At 47.1% G+C, this 24452-nt stretch overlaps 1 protein-coding gene across 1 annotated transcript in view; it reads right to left on the reverse strand.

Annotated features, from left to right (window-relative positions):
• Positions 1-24452, reverse strand: part of PHEX (phosphate regulating endopeptidase X-linked) — a 1454229-nt gene that overhangs the window by 254859 nt on the left and 1174918 nt on the right. Inside the window, exon 15 of the mRNA XM_085622474.1 lies at positions 9900-9958. Coding sequence (XP_085478600.1) covers positions 9900-9958 — 59 coding nt within the window. The remainder of the gene's footprint in view (positions 1-9899; positions 9959-24452) is intronic.

Consider the following 24452-nt stretch of genomic DNA (forward strand, 5'->3'; position numbering starts at 1 on the left):
GCACCGGAGGAACATTATGGGTATGCTATATTTGTTGTATCTTCAATTGTTAAAGCGGTAATAGATCAACATTATTGAACACAAATGTTGTTAGCCAATATCTCTAAATAAAGCTGCTAATGCACTCCTTTCAGCAATTAGCAGGGGAATTCACACAACAGAGTATAACATTCTCACTACAAGTTCTGGAATCCATCTGTGGCTTGTCCCTTAGAGGCGCCTTTGAGGCCAATATGAAGTCCTCACTAGAACTCATACATCTGCAAAGTTACTGTTGGGCAAGATAAACCCAAGAGGCCTATCATCGTGAACATGTAACATCTTGAAAAGTGCAACCAAAACACACACATTTGTTTTTAGAGTTTTTTAAATCTCTCCCTACATTTCATAATTCTTTGTTCAACTTTTTTGCAAGATGGAATAGCTGCTTTATCATAAAGTCAGTAAAGACATGCTCACATTTTTATTCTTATTTGTTTAGTACACTTTTCTTATTTTTAAATGCATACATTTAGACATCAAGCATTTCGGGTCTTAAGGGCCATGGAGTATCAATGGAAGTCTTGTGCTTGCTCAACTTTGAAGGCACCAATTCATGGTGACCACAAGAAGTCTTTATTTTCTCTTTGTTTGTGGTTATCAAATTCTAATGCTAGCACTCATTCTAGTCCATGCCCTTGCTTGAGCAGGGAATTTTATATCTTAAACACTGAGTATGATCATTAAATAGCCCCTGCCAGGGGAGGAGCCTAGCGCGCAACCAAGATGGCCGCGTAGGTGCGAGGCTCCTGAGGACCTCCGCGACCTCCTGCATAAATCCTGACTATATCCTGTCCTTGACGAGGGGACTGTGTTCGTGAGACCGAGCTGAGGTGCCATCCATTTTCCGTTTCCAAATCGGACCTCGGACACCGGCGGGAGCATCGATTGAGGTTTGCGGCCTTCTCCACGCCGGCCCCCCGGATTGGAGTTGTGGGGCGATCCGGAGACAAAGTGAACAACAGCGGCGGGCGAGGCTGGGCGATTCGCGTACCCCGCACTTTCACTTTCGCTTTCGCGCCCTCCTTGCTGCCAAGCGAGGTAGGGTCGCGAGGCGGCATGCGGTGGTGTGACTTCATCGGGGTGCCCTGCCGGCCCACCAGCTGTGATCTGCCCTTCGGAGCTGTGGTCGCCCTCCCCCGGAGCCCGTGAACCGGTCTGTCAGCCCCTTTCAAGGAGATTGGCACGATTTGGGGACTGGAGCCATGTCCACGAAACAAGATGGCGACCGGGCAAAGGTGAAATCGACCCGCCGTGGCGCAGCCCCTCAGTCTAACAGCATGGACCGCTACACCCTCCAGAAGGGATCTCCAGAGGCGTCGCGTAGGTCCCCTGTTGGCCCGACTGATGCCCCTGCTTTGCCCGCGGATCTGACCCTCCGGGACGTCATGGGCGCCATCGCTGAGATGAAGGCCTCAGTCGACCAGCGCTTTGACACTCTGGCGCAAAAGATTGACTCGGTCCTCGTGGATGTGGGCCTGGTGAGGGCCTATCTGTCCAAGACGAATGACCGGGTCGACTCTTTGGCCCACACCACCTCGGGCCTCACAACGGACGTGGCGGCCCTCCAAAAGGAGGTGCGCCGACTGGGCCAGGCGAGCGCCCTGATGGATCGTCGACTGGAAGATTCCGAGGGTCGGGCCCGGAGGAACAATGTTCGCATTGTCGGGGTGCCGGAGGGACGTGAGGAGGAGGCGGCGGATCTGTTTGTGGAGGACCTGATCCTCACCCGTCTCCAGCCCCGGGGGCTGAGTAAACTCTTCGCAGTGGAACGTGCCCACAGGGTCCCCGGAGGGAGACCTAAGATCGGAGGCCCTCTGAGGCCTCTCATTGCCCGGATCTTCAACTTTCGGGACAGAGACGCTATCCTGCAGACTTCTAGGCAACAAGGACCGGTCAGACTCGACAATATGGATGTAAACTTCTATCCTGATTTTACTCCGGCGGTCCAGAAGCAGAGACTGAGTTTCCTCGGAGTCAAACGTCGCCTACGGGACCTGAACCTCAAGTATGCGATGCTTTTTCCAGCGAAGTTGAGGGTAGAGGTGGATGGCCGCACGCACTTTTTTGATCGTCCCGAGGCGGCCGGGGACTGGTTGGACACTTTGCCCGGGGATCGGGGCATGGGGGGGGTGGGGGGGGCGCGGTTGGTGGGGAGGGCTTGCCGGATCAGGACTGAGGGACTAATAGTAGGCCTTGCTCTGGACAACATTATTGTCATCATTGACTGATTGTGTAAGTTCCCCTCCCGTGGAGGTCGTACGGGGTCTCTTGGGGGCTTTCCCTCCTCCTCTGGGGGACTAGTTAGTGTTTTCATCTATGGGGCGACAGGCACACTGCACTTTGGGGGGGCTGTTCGGGCTCATGCAGGGGTGCAGGGAGGGGGGAGTTTTGTTGGGACGGGTGGGTTGGGGTGGGGTGTTGTTCGTTTTTACCGCAAGGCAAACCCTTTACTGTATTGGTGTTTTTGATGTGCTCTCGGGGGGACGAGTGATGGCTTCTGTATGTGATGGGGGGTAGGGACTTGACTTTGTTGTCTTGGAACGTTAATGGACTGGGGGACAGGATTAAGCGAGGTGTGGTCCTGCAGTATCTGAAACGAATTTCGCCAGATGTGGTCTTTCTGCAGGAGACACACCTTATTGGTAATTCCTTCTTTGCCATGAATCGGCGTGGCTATCGTTTGGTGGCCCACTCGGGCTTCACGTCTGGCTCGCGGGGGGTGGGCATCATGGTTAAGAACTCGCTCCCGCTGGAAATAGATGAGGTGCGCCATGATGAGAGGGGATGCTACACTGCCTTGGTGGGGAGAATGGAGGGCAAAGTGGTTGTCTTTGTTTCAGTGTATGTCCCACCGGGGCTACAGTCTACCACTTTTGCGGACCTGGGGCGCCTCCTCCTTGACCTTCCGGGGGGGCTTCTGGTGGTTGGGGGAGATTTCAATGCGGTGGTTTCTGGGACTATGGATCGTCACCCCCCTAGGGACCTCCCCCGGGCGCAGGCATGGCTGTCCGGCCTTTCAGATACATTGGGATTGGTGGACTGCTGGCGCTTAAAACATCCCACGCAGCTGCAATACACCTTCCATTCGGGTGCCCATGGTAGCCTCTCGCGACTTGATCATATCCTTGTCCCTGCGGCCTATGCTGGGAGGGTGGGAGAGGTGCGCCATCTGGCGCGGGGTATTTCAGATCACTCCCCGCTCCTGTTGCACTTTGGTGTCCTCCCGAGGGGGGAGGGCAGGGTAGCTCCAATCAATGCCTGGTATCTGCGCGACCCCACTATTCGCGCTGACCTGATTAAATCCTTGCAGCGGTATTTCGAGGAGAATGTGGGGTCTGTCCCGTCGGCTATCTCCCTTTGGGAGGCCTTCAAGACAGTTATTAGGGGGGAGGCCCTCTCCTTCATATCCCATGCCCGGAGGCGCGAGCAGGAGGAGGTGACCCGAGTGGAGGCCGAAATTACTGAACTGGAGGGTGATTTGGGGAGTGGGGTGACGGATGCTGCACTGCATGTTTTACACCTTAAGCAAGCGGCCTATAGGGCCCTCGTCACGGAGGCAGCCAGGGGCCTCAGCAGAGAGCAACAGGGGCGACTGTATGATGTGGGTGATAAGGCTGGTAAATTGATTGCGTGGTTGGACAAAAAGGAGAGAGCGAGTCGTGTGGTTCCGCTGATTGAGAGGATGGATGGTGTACGTGTCACCGAGCCAGAAGACATTGTCTCTTGCTTCGCGGATTATTTCCGCGAGGTGTATTCCCCGGTCTCTCCCTGCTCGGAGGCGGATTCTCATGCCCTGCTTCGAGATATCGCGCTGCCCTCCCTTTCGGTGGAGGACAGGGAGTCGTTGGATGCTGCTCCTACCTCGGACGAAATTGCCCTCGCTATACGCTCGGTTGCATCTGGCAAGGCCATTGGCCCGAACGGCATCCCTATCGAGTTGTATAAGCTGCGACCGGACGTACTGGCACCCCACATCCGCGCGATGTTCCTTGCGGCCCACTCGCGGGGCTCCCTCCCGCCGGACCAACGTCTGGCTACAATCGTGGTGATCCACAAGGAGGGGAAACCCCGAGACCGGGTTACCTCCTATCGGCCTATCTCGCTCTTGAATGCGGAGCCCAAAATCCTTGCCAAGGTGCTTGCCAACCGGCTGGTCGGCGTGGTGGGCGATTTGGTCCACCAAGACCAGTCTGGCTTTATCCCCCATCGCAACACGGCCCTCAATCTGCGGCGCTTGCACGGGGTGCTCGCGCGTGTTCCGTCTGTGCGGGAGCCGGCCATCTTGGCGTCCTTAGATGCCACCATGGCGTTTGACACGCTCGAATGGCCATACATTTGGGCGATGCTGGCGAAATTTGGATTTGGACCGGGATTCATCAGCTGGGTCAAATTGTTGTACTCGGGCCCGTTAGCGCAGGTGGTAGTGAATGGGCGAGTCTCGGCCCCGTTCGCGCTGGGGCGGGCACGCGACAGGGTTGTCCCTTGTCGCCGCTCCTGTTTGCATTGGCCTTGGAACACCTGGCGGAGTGGCTACGGTGGCACCCTTCCATCCGTGGTCTCCGTTGGACCCCTGAGTATGAGGACCGCGTGTCCCTCTACGCTGACGATATCCTTTTGTACCTAGCCTCCCCGCGCAAATCACTGATTGTCCTGGTTGATGTCCTGCGCTCCTTTGGCCGTAACTCAGGCCTTGTCATCAACTGGGCTAAATCATGTGTCTATGTGCTTTCCGGGGAGGCTCCCGTCCTCCCGCGGGGATGTCCGATCCAGATTGCCTCGCAGGGGTTTCGGTACCTGGGTGTCTATATCACGCTGGACCCGGCGGCCCGCTACGAGCGAAACTTGCTTCCCCCCCTCCAGCGCTTGAAGGAGGACGTCGCGCGCTGGCGGCACCTGCCGCCGGGCGGCATTGTTTAAGATGATGTTGTTGCCGCGCTTCCTGTACGCTCTCCAGAACACTATGGACCTAGTCCCGGCGCGCTACTTCCATGAGGTGGAGAGTCTACAGCGCCGTCTGTTCTGGGACGGGAGGCCACATATAGCCCTGGCGAAGTTGACGCTCCCGTGGTATGACGGGGGGATTGCCCTCCCGGACATTAAGCGGTATTACTGGGCCTCCCAGCTAGCTGCAATTAATCACGGCCTCTATGGGCCCGCCTTGAACCCGGCATTTGAAATGGACAAGATGCTCCTGCCCGGGGGCGACTACAATCGAGCACTCTACTCTGGCGCGCCGGATCCCCGCTTGACGGGGCCCACGTGTGTCATGGTGCGGGTGTGGCACGCGGCCAATGCAGCTATGGGGTGGAAGGACCGTTTGACCCGGGCGTCACCGTTGTATGCGCCTCAGCGGTTGGGCTCCCTGTGGACCTCGAAGGGCTTCGAGAAGTGGGACACGATTGGCATCTGTAAAGTGGGGGACCTCTGGACGAGAGGGGGATTTAAAACATTCGAGAAGCTGCAGACGGAGTTTCAGCTGCAGGGCAGTGAATACTTTCGATACTTGCAGGTCCGTCATGCGCTGGGCTCCGTCTTCCCAGACGCCGCCTCCATCCCGGAGTCTTCCCCCCTGGAGGATAGAGTGCTGGATGGCCACGTTCCGGATAGCACGATCTCCCTCATTTACAAAAAATTGATTAATGACCGCTCGGGCCTGCTGACCGGCCTCCGTGAGGCGTGGGTTGCCGACGGGCTGGAGTTGGACGACGAAGACTGGATTTCCGCGGTGGCCTCTCCGAAGGAGGTGGCCATACCGGCTCGCCTTCGCTTCGTCCAGCTTAAGATACTCCACCGGGTTTACATGACGGGGCCAAGGCTTCTGCGTATGGGTTATGCTGAGGATGGGTTGTGTAAGCGTGGGTGTGGTGCTTTGGCGACTTTTTTGCATATTTTGTGGGAATGCCCGAAGGTGGAGCGATTCTGGCGTGGTGTGCATGAGGTCCTGCGTCTGGTTACACATGTCGCACTGTTGCCTGAAGCGAGGAGATGCTTGCTGAATGTGTGGGAACCAACTGATTACTCGGTTCCGCAGACGCGATGGGTGACTCTGGGATATATGATAGCTAAGCGTGACATCGCTCAACTGTGGGGATCCCAGCGGCCCCCGGCGGTGTCGGCCTGGAAAGAACATATGGATTGGTGCATGTTCCGAGAAAAGGTGGTGTATGTGGCGAGGGGCAAGCCTGGGGCGTGGGTGAAAATATGGGGCCCCTGGAACGCCTACCGCGGGGGTATTTGCGAGCCACCACTGCTGCCTGCTGCCTCACCGGTTCCGTCCCCCTAGTTGACCCCCTCCCCCAGCCCCGGGCACAGAGTTCCCCCAGTCCTGGACTTGTTTCCCTTCCCCCCTCTTCAGATTCCTGTGGATGGTCGGGGTCCCTCATTCGAGGAGCACGTGTGATTACCTTCGATTGCGGGTTGCCTTGCGGGTGTGTTTTTCTATGTTGTTGCGTGTGTATAAAATGAAACCGTATTGTGGGCTTAGAGTCATGTGGCCCACGTCGTCGATGTTTCCTGATCTGCTTCTCTGTAACGCTAATTGCCCTGTTGTAAGTTTGTCAGGTGCTCCTGTCACTCTAGCGGCCGGCCGGAAGGTTGTAGGCCCATACTTGTATACACTTGAGATTGCAATAAACGGTTTAAAAAAAAAAATAAAAAATAAAAAATAGCCCCTGCCATTGGTCTATGGAAGTTTGTTAGTCGACAAGGAGAGATGATATGAAGCTACCATTTACATCAACTATCATGAACAGTGAAGTCCAACTAGGGCTTCACAGGAATCGACAAAGTGATTTAGTGTCAGTTTAAAGGGTTTATTAACAAATTAATTCAAGTTCAGTAATTAATTCAATAATTCTTAACATTTAGTCATCATTATTACAGATTCATATAATCCATATGCCGATATTTCAAGACAAGAGAAAATAAGTAAGTAGTAAGAATTGCAAATAGGATAGAGAACGTGCAACAAGTGTGTTCCATGAAGGAAAGTCCCTAATTGTAAATGAATGAAGATTGGGTATAAAATACATTTAATTTCAGCAAGCAAGGTAAGGTGTCCGTTCAGAAAACCAAAACAAAGAGTTCAGATGAGAGAAAAAGAATGCTTCTGCATGAAGCTTTAGCACTCAAGCAGTGTAAATTAGCAAACACTGAAAAGGTATTTTCAGCCTTTAGTCAGTAGGCATCTCTAAGATCTGCCACCTACATTCTGCCGCAACCTCTCTGCACTTAGTCTAAGGTCTCTCAGGAAAGGGTCCTTGTAAAAGATGGGTCTCATTCTGGGAAGGGCTCTCTCTCTAACTAATCTAAGGAATGCACACTAATATAATTCAATCAAAACAATGATGGCAACATTATTCCCATTCCCCGCTCCCGTTCATCAATTATTCTTCAGCAAACTCTGGGAGCAGGTAAACTCCCCAGTTTCTCACGTATTCACAATAAGCTATGCAGCTATTTCCTTGGTTGGTTTGTTACTTTGAACAGATCTTCTGGTTCAGACAGTTCTTCCCACAAGTCGCATTTCCTGCAATCTCCTCTCCACCCGGGGAGAACCCACTGTTAGTTGTCTAATGCATAACAAGTGCCTATTCAGTAGCTAACAGAAGACTTCTGGAAAATTATAGCATCTGCAGTCAAAAGAGAAAACCATCTCATGCAAAACAACAGTTTAAACTCGAAAACAGGCATTTAAATCCGAACGTGTAAAGTTGACATTTAAAATGGCATCAGCAGTTAGGCCAACTTAAGTCAATGCAATATGCTACTTCATGTGTGTGCTAATGATGCCTAAATATGATTACCTACTACAAATGTTGCACTTTTTATACATGTTATACAGCACTGAAATTAGCCCTTTGGATTAAATGTGTTTAACATGCAAAATGATGACATTTTGCTGTCTCACCCTATTTGTGCCCAAAACTGTGCTCCTTTGGAGTAAGGGTAGAGAAACATCACTGTATACACAATCTGTATGTAGTGAACAACCTGCATTCTCAGTGTAGATTTACATTCTTAAGGCCTTTCAAGGATGCTTGGACACATTTTGCACCCCTGACGGGTCTGGATAACCCAAAAACAGTAAACTATTTATCTCAATTTTTGCATGTTTTATCCGATCCTCGCAAACAACTTAAATTGTAGTGTGTGTTTATGTAAATGAGAAGAAGCTGTCTAATGAAAAGAATGCATGTTGAAACAAGGCATAGGTTAAAAAAATGCAAATTATTAAGGCAACGAAAGCCAAGCAAAAATTGTCAAAGATGTCACTCAAAACTCTACGTTGAAAACATCCTCTCACAGTTACCATTGGAAAATAGTATGGTATATCTATGGATCCCAACCTTCTCTTCCCTTACTATTATGAGCAATGCGCAGGCAGAGAAATTATAGGGGAGCCATGCTCTATGACAAATTCTGGCCACGTTGCCTCCATTTCGTTGTCTCTTTCTGCAGACACACATTCCTGACAGGGACATTGGTGGTTGATGTTGCAGGAGTGCCACCTACTTTCCCTCACTTTTCTAAGGTTTCTAGAGACTCACTTGAAGTGGACGATCTTCTGCTGAGAAGATAGATCCTGTGTTCCAGAGCCCGCGGCTTTGCTGATCTGATAGCCGGACAGTGACAGAACTAGTTTTTTTCAAATGCTTTGGCATCACAGCAGTGAACAATGAGGTTTCCAAATTTGGGCTAAAGATAATAGTTTGAATTGAAAGCTATGTATAACATTGTGCACTTATTTGTAAATCTCCCTTACATTATATGCATAAGCAAAGTATGGAAACACTTACAACTGCCTTCGGGAGGCAGTTCATGGGTAACCCTTGCAGCTGCTTTAGTGGGAACAGGGCTCATTTGGCAATATTAACACAGAGGCTAGAAAGTTCTCCAAATTCCCACATAAAATTGAGCAGGATCAGGGCAAATATGTCAGGATAACGTAGATAAATCATTGCATGATCCCCATAAAGTGAGACCACATGTAGCATTCGACTCATCAGTATACCCCACCCGTACAATATCTGCCAAAGACGGCACGCCAGGGGCTCCATTGCAAGAGCGAATATGTGCGGTGACAGCAGGCATCCCTGTCACATGCCTCTCTATCAAACACGCCTCGTTCAAGACATATCTTCCAGTGTGAACTCTCACTATCAGTCACTCATAAAGATTTTAATCAACTTGATATAACTAATGCTTAGCCCCACTCTTTCTAATACCTGCCAGACATGTTCCTAGCAGACAGAATCAAAGGCTAGTTCTATATCTAGGTAGGCTAGTGCATATTGGTCATTTTTTAAGTCAGGGGTATGCAAAACATGTGTCAGGCAGCAGAGGTTACACAATGGGTTCCAATAAGGGATGAATCCAAATTGATCCGCATGGACCAAGTGTGCAAGATGGGGCAGCAGCCGTGCTGCCAGAGTATGGCTAAGTATTTTCTGGTTGACATTCAGGACTAATAGACAATGGTAGGAGCCTGCCTCAACAGGGTTCTTCCCTGATTTCGGTATTCATACAATAGGAGTTTCTCTTATGGAATTCGAGAGGAGCCCCCCCTTCCGAGTGCTTCAGTGTAAACAGGTCAACACGTAAGCGACTTACAAATTTTGACTTGAAAGTGAAAAATATATGCAATATATATTTTTAATTTACAGTCCATCACTACTTTAGCTCAGAAAAGCACTGCCCACTTTGTACTACTAAATAAAATACAAAAATTAAAGCAGATCAGTTGCAGAGCTGGCCTTTTTGGAATTGTTTTATGTAAAATTGTCTTTCTTCATGTCTGAGAAGGTCTAATAAAATGTTATATTTTTCTGTTGAAATTTTAGACTTGAGATACTCACTAATCTGGTTTGTAGAAGCACTGTAGAAGGCATTGACTGTTGTTGGATTCGTATACCACCTGCACAAAGAAAAATAAAGTATGTTGTGAAGCACATCTAAATACGTAGTAAGACCACTTATACAATACCAATTGTCTACATTTAAAGACCTAGGGAGGAGAAGCAAAAATAGTTACACAGTCAACGTCAAAGAAACGTTGCAGGTTACCAAGGAGATTTGTCTAAGTCAAAAACAGCACATTGAACAGTTAATAATTATTCACTATCGCTCTACATATGACCATTTTGTTTTACATATAACAAGTCATGTGCTTGACCCTCAAATCTGAAATTGAGTGCATATATCAAAAATGTCTTTTTAGAATAGTCTCATTCATGCTGCCTTTTCATTACAGCGCTATCGAACTGGATTTTCAGCCAGTGGAATTCAAACAGAGATTATGCTTTCTTCAGTTATTTTATGATCCGTTATAAGGTTCATCATTAAAGATGAAAATAAAAAAGAAAACAAACACAGACAATGGGAGCAACAGAGACCAATTTTAGGACCTACTGTAGAAATAATTGCTTTTGTTTTAAATTAAAAGAAGCTATTATACTTGGTGATTTGTATCAACCCTCTATTGGAGGATCTTCCTTGGATAATATATAAGGATGTGATTGCCAATATTCATCTGAAATTGAAAGTATTAAGCAAAGTAAAATTGTATGTACTAGCATAAATCAATGCCATAAAAAAAGTATATTTTACCCCTACTACTTGATAAATATATACCCATATGCCTAGATACATCCTGGTCTAATCAGGCAAAGAACAAAACTCAGCAAAAACCTAATTTCTGAGAAAAATTAAAATGCTTAACATTGCTAAAAAGATGTTGAATCTTCCAGCTGTTAAAAGTGTGCTTGAAATTCCAACCAGTTATTGGATATTGACTCTGATGATATTTATCAACCAAGCAGATGTACCATATTCATTTCCAGAGTACAGATCTAAAGTGTAGCTAAAAAAGGACACAGAATGATTTAGGGCCTGATTGCGAGTTTGGCGAAGTGGCAGTGGGCCACCACACCAGCTCCCCGCTGCCACTCCATAGCCGTATTTCGAGTGGAGTACAAGTCGGGCATTCCTGCGGCGGCTGGGCAATGGTGGAGCCTTTGAAAGGTTCGTATGTGAGCCTTAGAAAAGCAATGCCGTGGGACTGCCCGAGTGCGTAGACCATGCCATGCAGGAACTAGGGGGGCATGCGTACAGGGGGCACATGCATTTCCTGGCCATGAGGCAACAGGGGGCCCTGTAGGGCCCCCTTAATTTCCTCACCCCCACACTTTTTGTGGCGAGCTCACTGCCATGAAAACTGTGGTGATGAGGAAACTCATAATATACTTGGCAGTGTCGCAGCAGCACCACCAGCATATTGTGGGCTCAGACCGCTGCAAGTTGTCCCTGGTGGTAGCAGCAGTACTTTGGCAGTCCGACCACCAACCTTGTAATAGGGCGGTCAGACCACAAGTACAGTGGTGCCCGCACCGCCACCGTGGCAATGGTGGTCCATCGGGTCACTGTAGTCATAATCAGGCCCTTAATCTTTTTAATTTCACCATTAACAAATCTCATCTTACATGTGTTGTAATGGACATAACAGTATGGCCTTCTTTGTTACTACTGCATATGGGAATATAGTTTAAGCAACTTAATTTCCTTAATTGCTTCACTGCCCCCCTCCCCACAAAACAACATTAAAAAAACAGGGTAGAATAGAAGTGAGCTTTATAACTGGTGCTTTTGGAATTCTGGTGATTACTCTCACAATTTCTAGCACTGTTCGAAGTTGATAGTACTTGGATAGAAACTATCACACTGATATTTAAGAGAATGAAGAGAGTCTATACTAGAATATTGGATACCACATTACATGGACAGTAACATGTTAAGGTTGATGTAATATTTATACCTCAAGTACTCATTACAGGAAAATGGAGGGTATTGAAATATTAGTTGATTATCTCCTGATCCATTGAGAACAACTGGCCTTAAGTGTCTTTTTATCTTTTTCATAATTCCATTACCAAGAATTGTTTTTTTAATGGATCAGCTTCATAACCAAAAACGGCATTGCAAAATGTATCAAAGCTTCATGAGTGGGTATTATTGGCCTCTCAAATATGAGTCTGTTGTTTAATCAGTAGCATTTTAGATTAGAATGGAAGTGGATATATCAAGTTTGGGATAGGATAATACCACTTATCACACTTTTCTATTTTATTATTTTTCACTTGCTGTCTATCTACTTTATATTTAGTTTCAATTTACTCTGTGTTGATAATATGCATATCTAAGTGTGTGATAAAATGCATCATGTTTGATTCGACTAATTAATCTAAAATGATAATTTAGAATTATTTGGACTTGAACTTTGACCAGGTTTAACAAGATATTCTATGTAAATAACGTAATGGACACATAGTGGTATTAGATCTATGCATACAATTCTGAACCATGGTATGAAGATTAGTAAAAGAACATTCTAAGGAATTTGGTAACAAGCTACCTGGGCCACACATATAATATTTGCTTTCTCTAAGCTCTATGTTATCAGGGTTCTCTGGTTTTTGTAAGACCACTCTGTCTTTTATCCCTCTTTCCTTCAACTTCAAAGTAAGAGTCTTTAAAGGATCATAATACTATGGTGATACACACATGTTGTTTGTTGTCTTTGTCAGAACAACGTCCCTTTTATTTGGCAAGTTTACATTCTGATGTTTCTTCCTGGCCTGAAGCCTATTGTGACAATGAATTCTGAGCTCTGAAACAGGTCATAAATTAATGTATGACTCATTTCAGTTTATGGTCAACAGAGGGTTTGTATATTGTGCTTCCTGACTGGCTGAATATGATGTATTAAAATGTGTTCTCTGCAAAAGTGAAATATACATTTTGACACTTTAATTTCAGAATTATTCCTTTCATTGAAACTACAGGTACTTTTACATTTGGTAAATATCTGTTCTACTATCAGTAAAATATAAACTGGTTATTGATTTTATAGAAAGTCCAAACACCTGTATTTATTGAGATGGCCATGTTCACAAGAGAAAACAATTTTGCTTTCCATGTTTACAGTAACACAGCACTTTGCAGAGGTGTTGTTCTCTCATGCACAAAAATAGTTTTGATGTGTATTCGTTATCAAAATGTTATCCTGTGTCCATACTCATACTAGGAAGCCTGATTATCAACACAACACATTAATTGGTGTATGTGGGGAAATGGATTATTCTATTTCACAGGAACATATGCTGGCTGGGGGAAAATGCAGGTCTCTGTTCTACATATACAGAGAGAAAGATAGAGAATAAATAATGGGTAATTGTGTAATGTGGACTTCTATTGCCATCAAGCAATTTATAAACCACGAGGTTGAAGGCTGAGACACCTGAATTGCGAGATTGCACTATAGGACCGTATGACAGATGTTACTTGTTATTTTATTTAGATTACTTGATTTAATAACATGTTTTGTACTTTTTCAAAAGCATTTGGACCAACTCAGTAAACATTGTCTGCCTGAGGCTGGAGATATGCCTGTCAATATTTTGAGTACTGTATGTTTGCATGGGGGTTAATGCCCTAATATTTAAAATATATTTTATGCAGCAATTTTCATTAGAAGTACTTTTTTTAATGCAAAACAGTTTGTAAGGAAATTAAAAACATGCATCCTAAAGTGTGCTTTTCTTTTGAAGTACAAATACACTATAGAGTGGGTTAACAAAACTTATATAAAAAAGAAAATAAAGTGCAGTATGGGACAGAGTAACTTTTTGCTGACAGAGCTCTACATGTACTATGTTTATTTTCCCACACTGAGGAGGACTCCTTTATCGATGTTTGTGTTGAGTATGGGTGTTAGACCTGGCATCATTGGCGTGGGTCACCCTTCCTCTCTACTCTCCCTATCGTTTATATTGGCTGGATTTATATGTTCTGGGCGCTGTGCCAGTGCTACTCAGTGCCACAGCGCAAATGCTCCCTGTATATAAATGACTGTATGAATAAGGATAACTATAATACCTACATTGGTGTAGCCTGTTTCAATAGTGAGTTACCTTCCATTTCACTGTCGCTACTGCAAAACGATCCATTCTCATAGGCCAGGATGGGCCAGTTAAAGATTGCTTTCTATCATCCTATCAGGCCCTAGGAACCTGATAGGACCCTCGAGTTTGATACGTGTATGATCAGGACATTGAGGGGCACCTTTTAGTAAGGGCCGTTTCTATATTGCATGTGTTGAAATACCTTTCCTGAAAATGTGGTAGTTTCTTGCCTAAGCTTTACTGTAGGCTGTTGCGCGTATGTGTGTTGGACATCTGGTTTTGGAGCAGCAGGGCCAGCTGGGTCAGACCTGGCTGGAGAGAGAGATTGGTATTCAGAGCATGGGGAGGGGTGACTCTTTGATCCGAGCAGGGCCGTGCCTGGCAAGGTGAATGATGGCTCCACCTCCCACTGAGTGTCTGATAGCAGACCCCTTCATTCTGAAACGGCAGGATGTCACCTCGTAAACCAAGTGCTCCCCGACCCCACCAAACTGGTTCTGACCGGAGTCAGTGATTTGCAACCTTAGAGAACAAAGACTTTTTTAGGCATAAAATTCTGCACTGGAACTTTGGCCAAGTGTGTTCCTTCTGGATGTCAAGACAAAACTCTGTCTGAGTGAACAGAGGAAAGGACTTTGCAACTTTCATTAAGCTTGCCAAAGAAACTACCCGAGGACCTAAATCGAGAGCGCCTCCTGCAGAAGTCTCAGGGACATTAGACTTCACCTCGTCCACCATCAGAATTCCTGTGCGAGGAGTTCTGCTTGCAGGTGAGGCCTCCATTGAGTAATCCGGGGCCTCTAGTTCTACTGTGAGGACCGCAGACTGGGCGCTTCTGAACTTTTGCTAAACCTGTGCGGGCCGCTGCAGCTAAGAGAGAGCTGCCGCCACTGAGAGCCCGCCTGAATCAGAATTGAGACTTTCTAAACTTTCGCTGAACCTGTGCGGGCCGCTGCAGCTAAGAGAGAGCTGCCGCTGCTGAGAGCCCGCCTAAATCTGTATCTTCAAACCTTTCTCTGGATCCGTGTGAGCCGCTGCAGCTAAGAGAGAGCTGTTGCCGCTGAGCGCCCACACCCTTTGCTACGGTGCACCATCATGATCTGTCCCGTGGGCCGCCGCAGCCAAGAGAGAGCTGCTGCCGCTGAGTGCCCGCACCCTTTGATACTGTGCACCATCATGATTCGTCCCCCGGGCCACCACACCCAAGAGAGAGCTGCTGCTGCTGAGTGGCCGCACCCTTTGCTACTGTGCACTATCGTGATTCGTCCCGTGGGCCGCCACAGCTAAGAGAGAGCTGCTGCCGCTGAGTGCCCACACCCTCTGCTACAGTGCACCATCGTGATCTGTCCCGTGGGCTGCCGCAGCCAAGAGAGAGCTGCTGCCGCTGAGTGCCCGCACCCTTTGCTACTGTGCACCATCGGGATTCGTCCCGTGGGCCGCCGCAGCCAAGAGAGAGCTGCTGCCGCTGAGTGCCCGCAACCTTTGCTACTGTGCACCATTGTGATTCATCCCGTGGGCCGCCGCTGCCAAGAGAGAGCTGCTGCCGCTGAGTGCCCGCACCCTTTGCTACTGTGCAATATTGTGATTTGTCCTGTAGGCCGCCGCAGCCAGGAGAGAGCTGTAGCCTCCGAGTGCCCACCCCTTGTGCTATTTTTCATCCTCGTAATTAGCCCCGTGGGCCGCTGCAGCTAAGAGAGAGCTGTGGCCGATGAGCACCCGCACCATTGACAACTTTGCATCTTCGGGATTTGTTCTGTGGGCCGCCGCAGCTAAGAGAGAGCTGCTGCCCATGTGAGCCCACAACGGAGCTGCACGATGAGAGTCATCGCCACCACCAGCACGAGCCGCCGCAGCCGTGTGCTGCTGCCACTGAGCGCCCGCCTGCCCCTGAGTGCCCAAACCACTGTGAGTGCACGCTGCGGACCTCAGCCTCCAAGACCTGTGGTCGCTGGGAGTCCGCCTGTCAACGTCGCCGCTTCTTCCAGAAGCTGCGGGCTGTAGTCCCTTCCAACGACAGGTACCTGGTGCACAACGAGTCGTGTAGGCCTCGGCGCTGAACCCAGTCCGTGTCCTGCTTTGGGTAAATACGTTGCTGTCTCTTTAAGGTCCCTACGAGTTGACGTGAATTGTAGTTGTTGAAACGCTTTGAGAGTCTTTGAGTTAAACTGTTGGATAAAGATATTATTTTTCTATAACTACCTGAGTTGTGTCCTTTTGTGGTGTCATTACTGCCTTATTGTACGTGGCCATAAATGCTTCACACACTGCCTCTGAGATAGGCCTAACTGCTCATGCTATGTTACCACAGGGTTGAGCAGGGGTTATCAAAGGTGGTAGCCCACTTGCCCTGACTTAGGAAGAAGGGTCCCTATTTGGACATTGGCACCAGCCATGGCCAACTAGAGACCCCCATTTCGAACAATGGGCCTGAAATGGCGAGCTTGTCAGGTGCAGTGACAGATGGCACAGATCTGCGGTGGCAGGGCGGAGGGCAGGGGGAGGGAGTAAAGAAACAAAATAAACGTACCTCCTCAACGCATTTCGCGGCGACTCTCTACCGTCATCTCTCTGCATTGTTCCAGGCACAGGATGAGGAACAGAGCACCCAGGAAGCACTCAGGCTCACCCAAGTCAATCACAACGCTGCAATGCAGCATTGTGATTGGTCTGAGTGCTGTGGTTTGGGACTCAAACGGGGACTGGAAGCCTGGGCATGATCTCCACCCAGGCTGTAATGCAGCCTGGGTGGCAAACATGTGCGTATGACTGTACGGACGGGCAAACCATAATTTGCACTTACATAGTGGCCACCACTCCTCCTCCTGCTCCTCTGTCAGCAGAGCAGCCCCGCTCCACCCGCAAAGCTACAGCAGCAGAAAAAATAATGATAAAAACAAATATTATAATTTTTTTCTTTATTCACTCTGCTGAAAAGCAGTGGGGTGACGCTCCTCCGCCTTAGCGAAAGAACCGCCACTGGTCATGTGTGCTGTTTAATGCTCTGAGAACAGCACTAGGGGTGCGTAAAATTCACATCATTTCTTTCTGTAATTACACAAAATTTTAGGAACATTTTGAAAAATTAGGCTTAATTACAAGAAATAAAAATCTGTTATTATTGATGTACTTTAGCATTAAATGCACCCTTGCTACAATTTTTGACCATGAGGACACATTTCCCTCTAGAAAAATAGCAGGGAAATTACAATTCTCATAAACAAAATCATATGATCCGATCCTGCTTTGCTATAATTTTGCCACCAACACTGGTATATTTATGCAATATGGCATTTTGGGATTTTTGTGTTACAATAACGCAAAATTACACCTGTGTAATTTTAATTTTTCCCTGGCTCAGATACCACCTCCACGTGAAAGTCAGCACTGAAAGAAAGAAGAAATGCTTTGTTCACCATTCATATCCTTCAATACTTTTTTGTGAAATACAAACTTTTACACCACTGGCAAACATTCAGTAACAAGCATTGGCATAGCCAATAGGTCTCGCCTTTGGGACCTTATGTGTTTAGCCACAACTTTTGGCTATGTTGTAGAGTATTGTGTTTGCTGTGTATTATGTTGAAAAGTATTAATTAAAAGTGTTAATCATTTGAGTTACACTTATACAAATCAAGATATTATATACAACTGAACAACCTGATTAAAGAAAGATTTTAACACAAAAAATGTATTGTAGTTTTTTTCTACGCATGTAATTATGTTGCACTAAGTGGAATTATGTGGAGTGTATTTATGTTGTATTGAGTAAAGTGTAATTATGTGTCGTGTAATTATGTGGTACTGAGTGGTATGTGGAGTGTATTTATGTTGCATTGCGTAGAGTGTAAATTTGTGGTGTGTAAGTATGTCGCATTGAGTGGTATTTTGTGGAGTGTATTTATGTCGCTTTGAGTACAGTGTAAATATGTGGCATGTAATTATGTGGTAGTGAGTGTATTCATGTTGCATGAGTAGAGTGTAATTATGTGGTATGTTATTATGTGGTTTTGAGTGGTATGTGCAGTGTATTTATGTTGCATTGAGTAGAGTGTAATAGTGGCACGTAAGTATGTCGTACTGAATGGTATTTTGTGGAGTATATTTATGTTGCTTTGAGTAGAGTGTATTTATGTGACGTGTAATTATGTGGTAAAGTAGTATTATGTGGAGTGTATTTCTGTTGTATTGAATTGAGTATAATTATGTGATGTGTAATTATGTGGTACTGAGTGGGATTACGTTGAGTGTATTTATGTTCCATTGAGTAGAGTTTAAATATGTGGCGTGTAATTATGTGGCAGTGAGTGATATTAAGTGGAGTGTATTTATGGTGCATTAAGTAGAGTGTAATTATGTCGCTTTGAGTACAGTGTAAATATGTGGCATGTAATTATGTGGTACTGAGTGGTATGTGGGATGTATTTATGTTGTATTTAGTAGAGTAATTATGTGGCATTATGTTATACCGAGTGCTATTATGTGGTGTGTATTGATGTTGGTTTGAGTAGAATGTGTTTATGTGGTATGTAATTCTGTTGTAAAGTGTTATTATGTGGAGTGTATTTTTGTTGCATTGAATAGAGCGTAATGTGATGTGTAATTATGTGGTATTGAGTGGTACTTTGTAGAGTGCATTTATGTTGCATTTAGTAGAGTGTAAATATGTGGTGTGTAATTATGTGGCATCGAGTGGTATTATGTGGAGTGTATTTATATTGCATTGAGTAGAGTGTAATTATGTGTCAGTGAGTGTATTTATGTTGCAGGAGTAGATTGTAATTATGTGACATGGATTTATAGCTCAGGCGAGACCTAAAAAAGTGCAAATGTTCCTAGAAAGCAGAAGCTATTATGCTATGGGTATTGACATTCATAAAAAATAGCAGCTGTCAACATTAATCACAGAATATGTAATAAAAAATCATGCCTAGCAAGAGTAAAATCGTGCTCTACAGAAATACATACTTGCCAATCATCATAACTCTAAGGATTGATGTTACAATACATACCCAACTAAAGAATGCCCACAAAACATAACATTAACAACTCCCCTAATCTATTGGCATCTTCTATTGCCTCCATAAACTGCCACGAGGCAGCAAAGCTTTTAATGCCCCCACTCTTTTTGCAAATACCTTTTCAAACTGTTTTGTTCGGATCATTTTATTGAGCCAGTCTTGATAGGCGGGAACTCTAGTTGACTTCTAAGTCTGAAGGATCAAGATATGCGCTCAACTCATGAAAATTTAAACCGATGACACAGTATACAAGTACGCATATACGATAGAAAACGTGATTTTCTCGAGGAGTTAAAAAGAGATATTATTATATCTCAAATCAATAATTCTCATTTCAGCACTGAGTGGAAAAGGGGGTCTATTAAACAACTCATGTTGACGATATGTCATTGTTAGACATGGCACCTTGGCGTGGGTCTCCCTTCCATTTTTGCTGTTACCTCATGTGTTTTTGCTGGTGTTAGATGCTTTGGGCACTGTACCACTGCTGTCCAGTGCCACAGTGCAAGTGCTCCCTATTGTAAATTGATGTATGAATTAGTGATTCCATGATTGGTTGGTTTGGTTTACCTGTCAGACCCTAGTAGAGTGCACCAGCCATGGGTTCATCCTGGTCTTGGTGGACCATGCCACCCGGTATCCGGAAGCCATACCTCTAAGGACAGTGACGGCCCTCGTGGTGGGACGAGCACTGATGGGAATTTTTTCCGGAGTGGGATTCCCTCGCGAGTAATTGTCTGACCGAGATACTAACTTAATTTCCAAGTATATGAAGTCCCTGTGGCAGGAGTGTGAGGTAACCTACAAGTTTACCACTCCTTATCACCCCCAAGGAAAAGGGTTGGTTGAAAGGTTCAACCGAACCCTGAAGGGCATGATTATGGGTCTTGAGGAACCCATGAGGCGTAAGTGGGACGTACTCTTACCATGCCTACTCTTTGCTTACTGTGAGTTGCCACAGAAATCTCTAGGGTTCAGCCCCTTTGAGCTTCTCTATGGACACCTAGTGGGAGGACCTCTAAATTTGGTCAAAGAAGTCTGGGAGCAATCTCCCAGGAAACCTTCCCAGGATGTATATAGCTACATGCTGGCCTTTAGGAACCAAACTAGGCGTTTCAGGCAACTCGCTGTGGCGAATCTGGAAGCCAGCCAGGAGGAGATGAAGCGGTGATACGACCAGAATGCCACTCTGGTAGAGCTTCAGACTGGTCAGAAAGTGTGGGTCATGGCCCCAGTGGAGCCCTGAGCACTCCAGGATAAGTGGACCGGACCATTTGAGGTTGTGGAGCGCAAAAGTCCGGTTACCTACCTGGTGGACTTGCGGTCTCCCAGGAACCCCTTGAGGTTCCTGTATGTCAACCGCCTGAAGCCCCACTTGTAGAGGTCCCAAGTGGGCATGCTCTTAGTGACAGATGATGGAATGGAGGAGGAAACCGAGCCTCTTCCACAGCTTGCATCAAGGAGGAGGTCTCAAGATGCTTGTGTTAGGGGTGATTGAGTCCTCTAACAGTCCTTGGGCCAGCCCAGTGGTCTTGGTCCCAAAGGCTGCCGCACCGGGTGCCACACCAGAACTCCGGTTCTGTGTGGACTACCGAGGGCTCAATTCAGTCACCAGGACTGATGCACACCCCATCCCCAGAACTGATGAGCTCATAGATCGGCTAGTTTGACGTTTGACCTAACGTCTGGGTACTGGCAGATCGCCTTGACTGATGGGGCAAGAGAGAGGTCAGCATTCTCCACACCAGATGGGCACTACCAGTTCCAGGTTATGCCCTTTGGGATGAAGAATGCCCCTGCCACCTTTCAGAGGTTGGTCAACCAGGTGTTCGCTGTACTGGAAGGGGCCGATTCACAGAACTAACTTAAGACAAAATCCTAAACTTACTACTTTTGGTATTCACAGAAGGTAGGATTTTGTCTTAAGTTTGTCTTAAGACAAACTTAAGACAGACTTAAGACAGTCTTAAGACAGACTTAAGACAGTCTTAAGACAGACTTAAGACAAACTTAAGACAGACTTAAGACAGACTTAAGACAGACATAAGACAGACTTAAGACAAACTTAAGACAAAATCCTAACTTAAGTCTGTCTTAAGTCTGTCTTAAGTCTGTCTTAAGTTTATCTTAAGTCTGTCTTAAGACTGTCTTAAGACTGTCTTAAGTCTGTCTTAAATTTGTCTTATGACAAACTTAAGACAAAATCCTAACTTCTGTGAATACCAAAAGTAGTAAGTTTAGGATTTTGTCTTAAGTTAGTTCTGTGAATCGGGCCCGAAGAGTTCAGTGCTGCCTACCTGGATGACATTGCAGTGTTCAGCGCCAGTTGGGAAGAACATCTGCGCCACCTCTGGGAAGTGTTGATGGCGCTGCGGAGGGCAGGCCTCACGATCAAGGTGAGTAAGTGCCAGATCAGGCAGGGTTCATTGGTATACTTGGGACACCAGGTTGGGAGCGGCCAGGTGGCACCCCTGCAGCCCAAGATTGAAACCATCCTGGCTTGGGAGCTGCCCAAAACCCAGACAGAGGTGAGAGCCTTTTTAGGACTCACAGGTTACTACAGGAGGTTTGTCAAGGGGTATGGCAACATTGTTGCACCCTTAACCGTGCTGCCTTCCAGGAAGCAGCCTAAGAGAGTGATTTGGACTGATACCTGTCAGAACGCTTTTGAGGCCCTAAAAACTGCTATGTGCACGGTGGCCGTGCTCCTGGCACCCAACTTCTCCAGAGAGTTCATAGTACAAACAGACGCTTCAGAGCATGGTGTGGGGGCTATTTTGGCACAGATGAATGAGGAGGGCCAAGATCAACCCGTAGCCTTCATCAGTAGGAGGTTACTTCCACGGGAACAGAGGTGGCGTACTTTTGAGCGTGAGGCATTTGCTGTGGTCTGGGCACTGAAGAAGCTGAGACCATACCTGTTTGGGACTCACTTCCAGGTTCAGACAGACCACAGGCCCCTCAGATGGTTGATGCAGATGAGGGGTGAGAATCCAAAGCTGTTGAGGGGGTCCATTTCCCTACAGGGTATGGCTTCCAGAAAGGCATTGCGTAATCTTACTGTCCGAATTTTTGGATGTGTAAAGTGACTGTCACGTGACCACAAACACACAAAACCTGGGCAGGAGGCTCTCTGGATTAATGCATTCACATCAGGAATTGATGTTTGACTCCCACAAGCACATGTTTGAAACTCTGAGGGAAAACCTGCCTCTCATCCTACCAAAAACGATAAAATGATTTACTTGAGTTAGATAACATTAAACAATACCACTTGCAGGTTTGCACAGCACAACCGTTTCCCCTCACAGAAACCATACACACGCAGGGCCAGCTTTAGCACTGGTGGCACGCGGTGCAAAAAAAGATTTTTGGCGTCCCCACATCCCATGACACCTCCTTGGATTCTCTCACTACCATTGGGCAAAAGAGCCCCTCATCACTCCAATCATGAGTTACTGCTAAACACAGTGCCCCCTGAAGTCTGCGACCCCTCCACAGTTCAGCTCCCAGTGTGGCCACACCAGCTCCACTGCCCTAAAGCTGGCCCTGTACACACGTTCCAAAACATAGCGCCTACTAATAGCCAACATGCAAGTTTGCTGCAGTCCGTGCAGGTGTCGTTTTCAATAACAGCAAACAACAAATAAACCAATGCTGGGAGGAGGAAGATGAACAAAAAGACCAATGGACAGCGACACCAAGATGCGGGCCAGGCATGGAGACAACTTTCAAAGCGGCCGCTGGCTCAGTACCCTTACCGTCAGTCCAAGCTCGGCGGCGCAGCCTTGTCCATGGCCAGCAGTAGGCTGAGTGGAACCTGTTACTGCTTTGCTGCACAGCTCGCCACCGGGACTGCTTCCGTGCTCTCTACTGCACAGCTCTTCCTCGGGACGGGTCCAGAGCACGCTGCTGCCTGATGCACAGCTCTCCGTCAGGATAGCTCCCGTGCACACTGCCACGCCTGCTGCACAGCTCTCCCCTGAAAACAGGTCCCGTGCACTCTACTGCCTGCTGTACAGCTCTTGTGCACGCTGCTGTCTGATGCACAGCTCTTCTCTGGGATAGCTCTCGTTCACACTGCCGCCTGCTGCACAGTTCACCCCGAAACAGGTCCCTTGCACTCTACTGCCTTCTGAACCGTTTCCGTGCACTCTTCTGCCTGCTGTACAGCTCCCGTGCACGCTGCTGCAAGCTGCTTAGCTCTCCCCAGACAGGTCTCGTTCACACTGCTGTGTGCTGCACAGATCTGGAAAGAGAGAGTTCTGGTGCACCCTTCAATCTGGGATACAATGCAGCTCTCCACCAGAGACAGTTCTGCACACACTGCTGCCTCTGAGTCAAGTAGAGATTTTTTTCATAGACCAGTCCTTTGCTCACAGACTGTGTGTACAACGCTGTCCTCACCCCATGCAAGCTGGAGTCTGTGAGTGCAGTTCTGCCCTCATGCATCAGGAAAGGTACTGTCCAACCTGCAGCTTGAGAGTGACGTGCAGCTCTTTTCCAGAGACAGAATTCTCTCAGACAGATCGAGTACTTTTGCACATCTCTGATTCAGAGGCCGACCGTGCGCACACTGCAGACTCTGGGCACAGAACTCCCTCAGAAACTGGTCCTTTACACTGTGCAGACTGTGAGCATACATAGCACAGCGCTCCTCCAGAGACCGGACCTGTGCTCGTCGCTGAGGGCTGGGTGTGGACCGGCACTGCAGCACAGGTTCGTATTCCCCCAGTACAGCACAAGAGTGCCTGACATCTGCCACTTCCTCGTGCCCTCCCTACGGAGTCACACAGACTGCACCTGAAGAGGTGGGAGCTCAGGAGAGGAGCCCTGTGGTGCTTTATTTATTCCACAGTGCGTGCGAGCGCGCTTGTGCCCGCCGTGGCGAAAGTGAAAGTGCCGCATTTGCCCATATGTTTCCAATTAACACGACCGCGAGACACGGCACGATAATTGGAAACATATGGCGCTCATGCTCGCTCCCGCGTACCCTAGGCCACAAGAGAAATAAGGCGGGACATGCACCCGCCTTTGGCCAATTGCGTGCTGTCTTTCTTAGAAAGTCTCATGCAAAGGCCAATAGCGGGTGAAGAAAAGAAAAGCAAACGCACAAGCATGTGTTCCAAAGTTTAAAGCCCTTACTAAATGTCTCGCAGTGCAGCGCATGCGCGCTCGCTCAGGCGAGACCTAAAAAGGCCTATTTATGTAATATATGTGTGTGTATGATAGGCAGACACAGAGAGAGAGAGAGATAGATAGATAGATAGATAGATAGATAGATAGATAGATAGATAGATAGATAGATAGATAGATAGATAGATAGATAGATAGATAGATAGATAGATAGATAGATAGATAGATAGATAGATAGATAGATAGATAGATAGATAGATAGATGAAGCACCACTGTGACTTTAGAAATAGTTGTAAG

This window comes from Triturus cristatus, chromosome 8 (genome assembly GCF_964204655.1).
Source record: "Triturus cristatus chromosome 8, aTriCri1.1, whole genome shotgun sequence".
Lineage (NCBI taxonomy): Eukaryota > Metazoa > Chordata > Amphibia > Caudata > Salamandridae > Triturus > Triturus cristatus.